The sequence below is a fragment of the Schistocerca nitens genome, chromosome 4 (genome assembly GCF_023898315.1).
Source record: "Schistocerca nitens isolate TAMUIC-IGC-003100 chromosome 4, iqSchNite1.1, whole genome shotgun sequence".
In the NCBI taxonomy this organism is placed as follows: Eukaryota; Metazoa; Arthropoda; class Insecta; order Orthoptera; family Acrididae; genus Schistocerca; species Schistocerca nitens.
In genome coordinates, this window is record NC_064617.1 from 685,296,336 (window position 1) to 685,308,993 (window position 12,658).

The 12,658-nt window shown below is 47.3% G+C and overlaps 1 protein-coding gene across 1 annotated transcript in view; it reads left to right on the forward strand.

The window, feature by feature from the left end:
* LOC126252501 (pickpocket protein 19-like) overlaps window positions 1-12,658 on the forward strand; it is a 150,639-nt gene that overhangs the window by 59,052 nt on the left and 78,929 nt on the right. Inside the window, exon 6 of the mRNA XM_049953396.1 lies at window positions 8,096-8,225. Coding sequence (XP_049809353.1) covers window positions 8,096-8,225 — 130 coding nt within the window. The remainder of the gene's footprint in view (window positions 1-8,095; window positions 8,226-12,658) is intronic.

The following is a 12,658-nucleotide window of genomic DNA, read 5'->3' on the forward strand; positions in this document are numbered from 1 at the left end:
TCGTCTCACGCGGTCTGCACGTCCAGCACGAACGCTGGTCCAACTGAGGCGCCAGGTGGAAATGGCATGCCAAGCCGTTCCACAGGACTACATCCAGCATCTCTACGATCGTCTCCATGGGAGAATAGCAGCCTGCATTGCTGCGAAAGGTGGATATACACTGTACTAGTGCCGACATTGTGCATGCTCTGTTGCCTGTGTCTATGTGCCTGTGGTTCTGTCAGTGTGATCATGTGATGTATCTGACCCCAGGAATGTGTCAATAAAGTTTCCCCTTCCTGGGACAATGAACTCACGGTGTTCTTATTTCAATTTCCAGGAGTGTATTTTTGAGTGTGAAATTTAATATTGCATCTTTCCGTATGTTTACTACAGTTTGAACACCACACTGATGTCCGCCTGCTTAGCTGGGTGGAAACGTGCTCGCTTCCCATGCAGGGGGCCCCGGGCTCGATTCCCCGGCGGGGTGGCGATTTTCTCCGCTCGGGGACTGGGTGTTGTGTTGTCCTCATGATCATTTCATCCTCATCACTAGCGCGATGTTCGCCCAGTGTGGTGTCGACTGAAATAAGACTTGCACTTGGCGGCCGAACTTCCCCGGATGGGGCCTCCCGGCCAACGGTGTCATACGTTCACTTCCATTTTTACCACACTGATTCACGAGAATATGAAGGTTTGTATCCTCTCATTGACTTTACATGCAACCACAGCTTCCTAGGACTATCTGACAGATCTTTCGCAGAGACCAGAAAAGTGAAGCTGCAGCTCCGTCTAATGGCCCTGGCGCGCCCTCCAGTACCGACCGACCGCCGCGTCGTCGTCTGCCTATGGCGTCATTCGGGTGCAGTTTGGAGGAGCATAGCGTTAGCACATCACTTTCCCGGCCGTTGTTGCCTTTCCAGACATTGAAGCCGCCTCTTCTCATGCAAGTAACTCCTCAGTTGGCATCACGACGCTGAGTACGCCCTGCTCCAGCGCTCTCACCGACAAAAGAAATCACTGGTCGTACCGGAAATCGAACCCGCGTCCTCCGCATGGCAGTCAGATACGCTGACCACTTAGCTACGTAGGCGGACTTCGCCGAGTCTTGACCTTCTAAAAAATTGTTCTCTTCACGCATCGCCTTTCTTATACACACATGAGTTTTGTCTAGCAGTTTACTGAGATTCTCTTTAGCAACGAGAATGTAGTAGTCTCTGTTTTCACAAAACTCTTCGCATAGTGTCATCAGACCACGGTGGGTTTTTGCCAGCTTTTAGTACTTTACTCGGTACTCGTTTATTTGGATTGTGATTTGTGATGTCCTTGACCATTAACCAATGTTGTACTGTGTTTATCGAATTTGAACAAAACGTTTTCGTTTCGACTATTAAGTATATTGTTGTGCAAGGTCATGTTTTCGCGGCGTAAAGACTGTCCCATAAAATTTCTGGCGTGCAGCCGCACAAATTCAGCTTCTTCTTCTAATATTTTGGCTAAATACCTTCCAGCTATCTTCAGAGTGAGCCGAAGTGACTGACGCTCCAGCACTTGTTCCGTCCTTTTACAGCCGACGACCGAACCACTGCGAATGCGGCCAAAGATACACGGGTGTAAAAGGACGGAGCAAGTGCTGGAGCGTCAGTCACCTCGTCTCACTCTGAAGATGGCTGGACGGTATTCAGCCGAAATATTAGAAGAAGAAGCTGAATTTATGCGGGCGCACGCCTGAAATTTTATGGAACATTAACTATATATTGTTAGTTATTACGAATTATACACTGCGCAGCAGAATTAAAGGATCACTTTTTCGAAACGTTGTAATTGCCTCCCATTGCGACGCATATGTTTGGAATGTGGGTCAAAGGCACGGAAAGCCTTCCTCTGTAATGCGGCAAAAGTATGGCCCGCTGCGACGTCATTCTTAGGATCGACGGCGCTTCAAACAACAAGGTCGACATATGCGAAAAAAAGGCCGTATTTGAATACCACCAACGGTTCTCCCGAGCTTGGGAGAGAAGGGGGGGAGGGCTTCTTACAGGGATCCTCTGTCGTGAGGGCTGAAAATGCATATGCGCCCTTTGCTACCTCTGATAGCGTTCAAATTTCGTCTCATTGTTTTGGACGGGCGCTAGTGGTTCCATCCTGTACACAAGAGCAAAAATGGCACTCGCGGTGTGCTCCAAAGGGGCGGGATTACATTCAGTTCGAATGCAGCCCCACCATGTCCTTCGGAAGGACTGAAACATCAGCAGGTGTCAGAAGTGTCAAAGGTTGTCAAGAATGTCTTCTTGTTTCACATCGCACTGCGAACTGTCGTATTCGACGACGAATGCATGGGAATCAACGCCCCAAGAAAAGGGGTGGCTTGATTTACAGCTTTTATGCCACCTCCATGAGGAATTTTTGTCCGTTTCAGAGAGGTGGCGTGTCTGGAATATTTTCCCCAGCCACTCGTAAGAAAAATGGGTAATTTCAACGCTGGGTGTCGCGATTCTGACCTCCATCGCACAGGCATCAAAAGATGGGGTGAAATACAGGTACGAGCAGCTGTGGCGACGTTCCCATCGTGTGACATGTCCACGGTGGCATTAGGCAGGACTGGTGGTGAAATTTGGTGCAAATTTGAAGCGTCGTCGACCCCAATGGTGACGTCGCGGAGAACCATGCATTTGCACCATTACAGAGGATAGTTGTACACACCTTTGACCCAAATCTCAAACATATGCGTCACAATGGAAGGTAATTACGAGGTTTCGAAAAGGTGATCCTCTGATTCTGTTGCGGAGCGTAGTTGAAACAGCACTGTGTGGCGAAAAGCCGCTGCAACCGGGGATATATAAAAAAGTGTGACTCAAAATAACGATGCGACTGAAACCTACTTGTTTACGGCGATCACTACAGCAATCAATCACAGGATGCTGTTCGACGCGACGTCCGTTCTCTGCATCGTTGCCAAGTCGCTCCGCTTCCTCAGGTGCAGATGATGCCTGCAGCCAGTAATCTAACAACTGTGATTTATTTCCATTTTATGATTTTTTTTCTCTACGAGGCAAGCTTATTCCACCCTACAGAGAGTTGGAAGCTAAAAGTGACAGTACAACGAAAACTCATACAGCCGTTAGTATCCAGGGTTAGCCTAGGAGCAGGAATCATTCCCAACGCTTGGAGGGCAGTGAGGGTTGTTTTCATTCCAAAGCCAGGGAAAATTGATCATACCAAGGCTAAGGATATGAGACCAATCAGTCTGTCCTCCTTCATTCTCAAAACATTGGAAAAACTAGGTAATGTATATGTTGTGGAGAGGAGGCTAAGTAGGGCCCCTCTACATTCAAACCAACACACATATCAACCAGGTAAATCATGCGAGTCAGCTCTCCACCAACTCGTTGGGAAGGTGGAGAAAGCACTTCACTTCCAAGAAATAGCCCTCTGCATCTTCCTGGATATCGAGGGGGCCTTCAGTAACACGACCTTCGATTCTGTGGCAAGGACAGCAGAGGTGCATGACATGGTGACCACTATATGTAGGTGGACCAGGGCCATGTTTAGTGGAAGGAAAGTAGAGGCTACCATGATGGATGAAAAGGTAGTAATTAACACCAATAGAGGCTGCCCACAAGGAGGAGGTTTGTCCCCTCTATTGTGGAATATAGTGGGAACGAACTCATTGAGGAATTAAATTCCAGACAATGCTCCTGCCAAGGATACTCAGAGGACCGTGTCATAGTAATACTTGGCAAATTTACTGACACAGTTAGAAATATGGCACAAGGAAGTTTGGACATTGTGCAAAATTGGTGCATCAAACAGGATCTGAGGGTTAATCCTAAGAATACTGTTGTGGTGACATTTACGAAGAGACATATTCGATGAAAATCTATCTGTGAAGGGGACGGTGAAGTATCTAGGGGTAACCTTAGATGAGAAGCTAACATGGACCCCTCACATTAAGAGTATCTGCTCCAAGGCAAAAATTACTCTAGTGAGTACTAGAAGGGCTTGTAACAAAAACTGGGGCCTAAGCCCCGGCGGTATGCACTGGATATACACCACAGAGGTCAGATCTAGGATTTCCTACGGGGCCGTAGTGTGGTGGAAGAAGGTAGAACAGCGGGCTGCAGCTAAGGAGCTTGCTAAGGTGCAGACATTGGCCTGCTTAGCCACAACAGACGGAATTAGCAGCACACCAACCGCTGGAAAGGAAGCCATGCTAGACATGCCTCCACTACACCTTTGCGTCAAGATGGTGGCAGCAGCTGGGGCACACAGACTTAAAACTCGCAAAAACTGGGTCTCATTCGGATATCGAGAATCACACACTAACATAGTGCGTGAGGTAAATATAGGAATCGCTGGGGAAATGCCTGCCGACTATATAATAACTCCCAACTGCTTCTGCAAGCCTTAAAATATAATAATTGGAAGCAGGGAGCAGTGGGAAAAAACAGTTGGACACCATACGGAGGACATCGTTTAGTTCAATGATGGGTCGAAAATAGATCAAGGCGTTGGGGCAGGGGTGCATGGGGTTCAGCCAAGACTGGAAGGCATCATCTCTCTAGGGAAACAGGCCTCTGTATTCCAAGCCGAAATTACTGCAATCAGGGCATGTGTGGAGGAGAATATGCTACAAGGTGCTACAAGGACCGTAGCATCTACATCTATTCAGACAGCCAGGCAGCCCTGAAGTCATTGGCAGTCCCTGCAACAAGATCTAAGATTGTTGCAGAATGCCACCGGGCTCTGGTGGAGCTAGGGGGAAGCAATAGGGTAAACCTAGTCTGGGTCCGTGCTTACTCATGGATCTGTGCCAATGCACAAGCCGACAAACTGGCTAGGATGAGGGCAACAACTCCATTTATTGGACCAGAACCTGTCCTGACAATCACCAAGGATATGATCAAATTAGAACTACGGTTCTGGCTTAGGAAACAGCGCGTAGGATATTGGACCAAGGTCCATAAACAAAAACATGGTAAGATAATGATGACTAAGCTATGTTTTAAAAGAAGCTCTGTAATCCTGGGATTGAACAGGAAAGAGATCAAACTCATGACTGGACTGACGACCGGCCATGGGAATTTCAAAAAATACCTACACACGATGAGTATAACGGAAGAGGACCCTAAATGTAGGATCTGTGATGAGGGAGAAGAAACTGCATCACACCTAATCTTCGAATTCATGGCATTGGAGAGTAAAAGATACTTAATCTTCGGGACAACTAGACCTGAAGAAGCTATTTTAGCTTCCTTGATAAAATCAAGTCAAATCAATCCTGGAGAGTGAGGTCATTGCTACACATTAAAAGCAAATATATCTCACCCCGGCAAAAACAGTGACACTGTTAAATATGCAATACGAGAAAAGAAAAATATTCAAAGAATAAATTCTGTAAAACCTATATAAAAATAGAATAAGCGTCATTTACATTTCAAGTAAGTATTTTTGGCAGCAAATTCCTTTATAGTTTTCGTGCACGTTGCGGCACTTCGCACGTAAATGCCAGTGACTGAACTAAAAATTTCCATTTTTTGACTTGTGTTACGTTTCTTGCCGGTTTGCGATATGAATGCATCCAATTAGAAACAGAAATCGGACAGTTGTCGCTGTTTCAACAGCTCTGCGCATTTGTATAACGGAGAACCAAGGAAGTCGCCCCCTTCAAACATCTAGGCGCACGAGGAATAATGACTCTGTTAGGTTCAGACACAATTCCTTATCATACTCACCTATTCTATTTCAATGAAACCACGGAAGAAATTTAAAGTGTTCAGACGCAGCATAATTGTAGAGGCCCTCCAAGTAGCGATATTCCTTCAGACAAACTTGTCCAGTGTTATGTGTAGCCCGATGTAGGGATGGAAAAAATTGACCGATTAAAACCGATACCGGTATTTTTTGAAAAACCGGTATTTCGGTTTGTTCGGTTTCGGTTATAACAGGTATTTTTTTTATTTTTTACAAACAACTGTATAAAAAATCGAGATATCAAAATATAAATCAATGCAAAAATTTTTCGTTTTTAAATAAACCTTTGTTTTAAAAAAGTAATTTTTATTCCTAAAATTTGAATTGGTTTGAAATATTGATTTATAATAGGATATGCGAAAAGCGAACCGTGCTATTTTAATAAAAATGTCGACAAATACGAGCAACAAACACATGGCACAAGAATTGGTACAGTATTCCTGAGAAAATAATGGACTTGTTGCCGTGTATCTTGGCTACGGTACGCGTGTCTATGCGGTGGGCAAGACATGCACCCTACTCGTCCGTAAGGTAGTTTCTCGCAGTCGTCGCCGGACATCCGTAGTATTGCAGAAGGGCACAGGACCTAGTGGAAATATTTTTATGAAGTGACGTAGCAATGAAACCTAATGCTTCGTTTGCGCTAAAAGATTAAAGATTTGTCAGCCATTTCTATGAAATAATAAAAGAGGAAGGAAATAATTGTTAACAGTAAACAATTAAAAGCTTAACAAGAAGTCATTCATAGTATGCAATAAAAATAGATAATGGCTGATCTGATGCTGTCCCTTCATAATACGCCTTTATCTAGGTGCAGCCCTTCAAAACGGACAAATTAACACGAAAAATAGAGTTCTTCAACCTCAGTTTTCACCCTTTGACTCTGACGATTGGTAATCCCGAAATATTGTCATGTTCCCCGATCACAACGTGATGTTTGAGCAGAGTTTCAAAAAATTAGAATCGATAGGAGACTACCGATCATTTTTTGTAGCATTCAACCGCTCATTATTCGAGTAAAGCAGCGAACGGTGCCTGTTTAATTTAATGTTTTGGTTCCATGTATCTTGAAACTGAACTAAAAATTTTTAATCTTTGTTCGTTTCCCTCGTTTATTACAGGAATAAAACACCGAAAACCGGTTATAACAATCAGGTTAAACTGCCGTGAAAAGAAACATATTACCGAAAATATAACCGGAAACCGGTTGTTTCAGCAATAACAGCATTCCCTAACCTGATTCATTGTCAACGATCTTATCGGATTGCAGGAAATGCCATGAAGTACTAAGCTCAATATTTTTTGAGAAGTAAAACGTTAGCTGTTCGGGATCACTAGTCTGTAAGACCGTATCAACTCGTACAAAGATTTTCTTTGGAACTCAGGCACTCAAGCAGAGATATCGGTGGCGGATCGATCAGCCAAGAAGCGATGGGAGTCAGAGCTCACGATCGCGCTACTGGCTACAAGCGTCTGAAGACTAAAACGAACGGTGATGTCACTTAGGGTGGTGCAATTAATTCCTTTATCGGTCTATAGAACTGAACTCCTATGGATGACTTACTCCGTCCTAACAGGCCTCGGATGGCCCGACGGTACCGACCAACTGCCTATCCTCGGTGATAGGCGTCACTGGATGCGGATATGGAGAGGCATGAGGTCAGCACACCGCTCTCCCGGCTGGTGTCAGTTTCGTGACCAGAGCCGCTGCTTCTCAGTCTAGTAGCTCCTCAATTGGCATCACAAAGGGTGAGTGCACCCCGCTTACCAACAGCGCTTGGTACACACCCTGACGGTCACCCGTCCAAGTGCTAGGAAGGTCCGACACCGCTTATCTTCGGTGATCTCACGGGAATCGATGTCACAACTGTGGCAACGCCGCTAGCTCATGGATGGCTTAGGAAGAGAAAACACGAAATGTCGACTCCTTGTATACAAGAACAATAAGCGTTTTTTGCTGAAAGCTTCCACTTGTTGAAGCTCTTCCAATTGTGAACAGTCATTAGACCAGGACGAAGAGGTGGAGCCGGCCGGTGTGGCCGTGCGGTTCTAGGCGCTTCAGCCTGGAACCGCGTGACCGCTACGGTCGCAGGTTCGAATCCTGCCTCGGGCATGGATGTGTGTGATGTCCTTAGGTTAGTTAGGTTTAAGTAGTTCTAAGTTCTAGGGGACTGATGACCACAGATGTTCAGTCCTATAGTGCTCAGAGCCATTTGAACCATTTTTTTGAAGAGGTGGAACAAAAGGACTACAAGGAGGTCGAAGAGGCGAAACAAAAGGAGTACAAGGAAAGAAAATATGAGGTAGGTGGAAGTATAAACTGGATACAAGAACATAGATGAAAGCAGAGCACTGTTTGCAGGACACACTCGCGGGACGGGGAGCTGCTGCCGCGTCGAGTGTCCTCCTCTGGCAAGTGGTCGGGATTGCGCTTCTACGTCAACACCTCCTCCCTGCAGCCGCCAGGGCTAAGCGTGCAGAGGGGCGTTGTGGTGAGTAAGCTACGCTTTATCCATTCTGGCCCTTCCGGACAAGCATTAACCTGCGTCAGGCACACAGCGGCCTCCCATCAAAAGCCTGAATAATCACGTTCTGCAGCGCGGACCGCTGCGAGACTTGCAGGAAGGGTCAGTGAGGTTCTGGAAGGTACAACGGGGATGTGGACCCATGCAGCCTCCAGTGCTGTAGCTGCGCTACTTTTCTCAGTTCAGGATCCTTGGAGCGAACAGCCCGATCGAGTTGGTCCCACATATTCTCGATTGGGTTTAAATCCGGTGAGTTGGATGGCCAGGGGAGTGCGGAAAACTCATCCCGGTGCTCTTCGAACCATGTGCGTGCACCGCCAGCTATGTGATCAGCTGCATCGTCCTGCTGGTAGATGCCATCGTGCCGAGGAGAAACAAAGTTCATGTAGGGGTGGACATGGTCCCCAACGATAGACGCAAGCTTGTGTTGATCCATTGTGCCTTCCAGAATGACGACATCACCCAGGGAATGCCCTCCGGCCTGGACCCTTCCGACGGTTGTTGGAGTGTGTTTGGTTGCTACCGGCCGTCTGTCCCACGGAGTGCAAAACACCTGTCGCTACTCGGTGGACGTCTTGTTGCGGTACTGGCGCGCCAATTCCAGCCTTCGTCGCCGATTAACACCAGTCAGCATGGGTGCATGAACCAGGCGCCAGCTGCAGAGACCCATACGCAGCAATGTTCGCTGAATGGTCCTTGAGGGGACTCCGCTGGTAATGCCTTGATTCATTTGCGCGGTTAGCTGCTCAACAGTTGCATGTCTGTTCTCCCGTATACATCTCCGCAGCCGTCGTTCACCCCTGTCATCCATGGCCCATTGTGCACCATAGTCGCCTCGGCGCCAGTTTTGGATAGCGCTGTCTGCCATGCGCGATATACCTTAAACAAAACGGCGCGCGAATAGTTTACAAACTCAGCCGTTTCGAAAATGCTTAGATACTTGGTCAGAAATTTGGAAATTTGTGGTAAGTTCCTATGGGACCAAACTGCTGAGGTCATCGGTCCCTTGGCTTACACACTAGCCAATCTAACTTAAACTAACTTACGTTAAGGACAACACACACACACACCCATGCGCGAGGGAGGACTCGAACCTCCGACGGGGGAGCCGCACGAACCGTGACAAAGCCCCTTTGACCACGCGGATACCCCTCGTGGCCCTTGGTCAGATAAGCCCATGATCATGGCCTTATGGACGTCAGCTAAATTGCCCCATTTCCGCATTACGACGATGACTCCGCGGTTTCACGCGACCCCCGACAAGCTTTATGTATCTTCCACTGCTAATGTTACCACCTGCCGTCTGTGAGTGGTTATTGCACGTTGATGTTGAACTTAGGCGGTGGTCAGTTTAATGGGACTGGACCGTGTATTTATTTGGGTATCGTAAAGGAATAAGTTCAGGATAGTTAGTGGCTTGTTCCACCGGTAGCACAAATGACGATGCTGTACTACGGGGGCAGTGTCGAAAGTCAGTGTACTAAGTTACAGAGTGAGTAGTGTGTGGCGACGCGCTTTCCTGACCTTATTAATCAGTTGCTTTAAGAGACGATGAGACAAGGTGTTATGGGTATGGTACACAAATCAAGCAACAATTACGCCAGTGGAGAAATTCCTTACTACCACTAGGAAATACGAGTATAATAAAACAGAGCGGTGCGTGGTAGCCGTGCGGTCCTGAGGCGTCTTGCCACGGCTCGAGCGGCACCTCCTGTCGGAGGTTCGAGTCCTCCCTCAGGAATGTGTGTGTGTGTGTGTTGTCCTTAGCTTAAGTTAGTTTAAGTTATATTAAGTAGTATGTAAGCCTAGGGGTCGATGACCTCAGCAGTTTGGTCCCATAGGAACTTACCGTAAATTAAAAAAAAAAAGAAAGATATAAACCAACGTGGAAACGATGTAGGTCGGTTTGTTCAGTGTGAATGGAATGGTCAACCATGAAATAGTTTGCAAGAGGTCACACTTAACCAGAACTGCTACGTTTAAGTGGTAAAACGATCGAGACATGGAAAAAAATTCTCCATGACAACGATCCAGGTCGCAAAACGTTGAGTGTCATTCTGGCCGCTTTGCCTGCAGGAAAGATAACTTTCTGGTTCCCCCTCACATTTCAGCTGCTTTGTGGCTACATTTAAGACATCTGCTTAATTGGCTCTAAGTTGTTATATATCCAGTAAAGGATGAAAAGATAAAAACGTAATATGGTTATATACTACTTGTTATGAAACTCTTCTGTGCAATAAATATGTTGTAAATCACATATAAACTTGTATTATAAATAACAGGATGGCATCATCCACTAACAGTACGAATCTGGAGTGCAAGTTGACATGCTCCCTCAGAAATTTTGGAGTGCTACGTACAACGTGAACCAGAGCCCCACCAGTAAGCTATCAGGTGTAGCAGTATGGATGAAAATAACCAAATAGTGTCAGTAAACATGAGACCTAAAATTCATACCTAAAGAACAATGAGTACCTGTGAACCTACGATACTGTGAAAGACATCTCTACTACTGCAAGATTTTTGCTTTCCGTAGTTTGGGAGAAGGTAGTACGGACCAAGACAAGAAAAATGTCCAGTAAACACGATCTCTGAAATGCGTTTACCTTAAGAGCTATGAGTACTTCTTCTGCAGAAGAGATTTGTTTCGCAGTAGCGAAGAAGAACAAATGCTCACAGCTCTTAAGGTATTCATTTGAGAATCCAAGTGAACTGGACTTTTTTTCTTGGTTTGGTGCATAGTAACACACTTGAAAGTTTGTCGGTAGAGTTCTGGTACACCCCCTACGATTCAGAAGCACGCAGAGAACTAAAAGAACTGAGAGGTCCCTTTTGGGAAAAGTTTTTATCAGCTCGTAGTAATCACTAGAAAAAATACACTCCTGGAAATGGAAAAAAGAACACATTGACACCGGTGTGTCAGACCCACCATACTTGCTCCGGACACTGCGAGAGGGCTGTACAAGCAATGATCACACGCACGGCACAGCGGACACACCAGGACCCGCGGTGTTGGCCGTCGAATGGCGCTAGCTGCGCAGCATTTGTGCACCGCCGCCGTCAGTGTCAGCCAGTTTGCCGTGGCATACGGAGCTCCATCGCAGTCTTTAACACTGGTAGCATGCCGCGACAGCGTGGACGTGAACCGTATGTGCAGTTGACGGACTTTGAGCGAGGGCGTATAGTGGGCATGCGGGAGGCCGGGTGGACGTACCGCCGAATTGCTCAACACGTGGGGCGTGAGGTCTCCACAGTACATCGATGTTGTCGCCAGTGGTCGGCGGAAAGTGCACGTGCCCGTCGACCTGGGACCGGACCGCAGCGACGCACGGATGCACGCCAAGACCGTAGGATCCTACGCAGTGCCGTAGGGGACCGCACCGCCACTTCCCAGCAAATTAGGGACACTGTTGCTCCTGGGGTATCGGCGAGGACCATTCGCAACCGTCTCCATGAAGCTGGGCTACGGTCCCGCACACCGTTAGGCCGTCTTCCGCTCACGCCCCAACATCGTGCAGCCCGCCTCCAGTGGTGTCGCGACAGGCGTGAATGGAGGGACGAATGGAGACGTGTCGTCTTCAGCGATGAGAGTCGCTTCTGCCTTGGTGCCAATGATGGTCGTATGCGTGTTTGGCGCCGTGCAGGTGAGCGCCACAATCAGGACTGCATACGACCGAGGCACACAGGGCCAACACCCGGCATCATGGTGTGGGGAGCGATCTCCTACACCGGCCGTACACCACTGGTGATCGTCGAGGGGACACTGAATAGTGCACGGTACATCCAAACCGTCATCGAACCCATCGTTCTACCATTCCTAGACCGGCAAGGGAACTTGCTGTTCCAACAGGACAATGCACGTCCGCATGTATCCCGTGCCACCCAACGTGCTCTAGAAGGTGTAAGTCAACTACCCTGGCCAGCAAGATCTCCGGATCTGTCCCCCATTGAGCATGTTTGGGACTGGATGAAGCGTCGTCTCACGCGGTCTGCACGTCCAGCACGAACGCTGGTCCAACTGAGGCGCCAGGTGGAAATGGCATGGCAAGCCGTTCCACAGGACTACATCCAGCATCTCTACGATCGTCTCCATGGGAGAATAGCAGCCTGCATTGCTGCGAAAGGTGGATATACACTGTACTAGTGCCGACATTGTGCATGCTCTCTGTTGCCTGTGTCTATGTGCCTGTGGTTCTGTCAGTGTGATCATGTGATGTATCTGACCCCAGGAATGTGTCAATAAAGTTTCCCCTTCCTGGGACAATGAATTCACGGTGTTCTTATTTCAATTTCCAGGAGTGTATTTCCATCCAGCAGAGCGTTTCAGAAAAATGACCATAAATGCTCTACTGTTTGCAGATAATCAAATAATAATTCAAGAAAGTGAAGATCATTTTCAA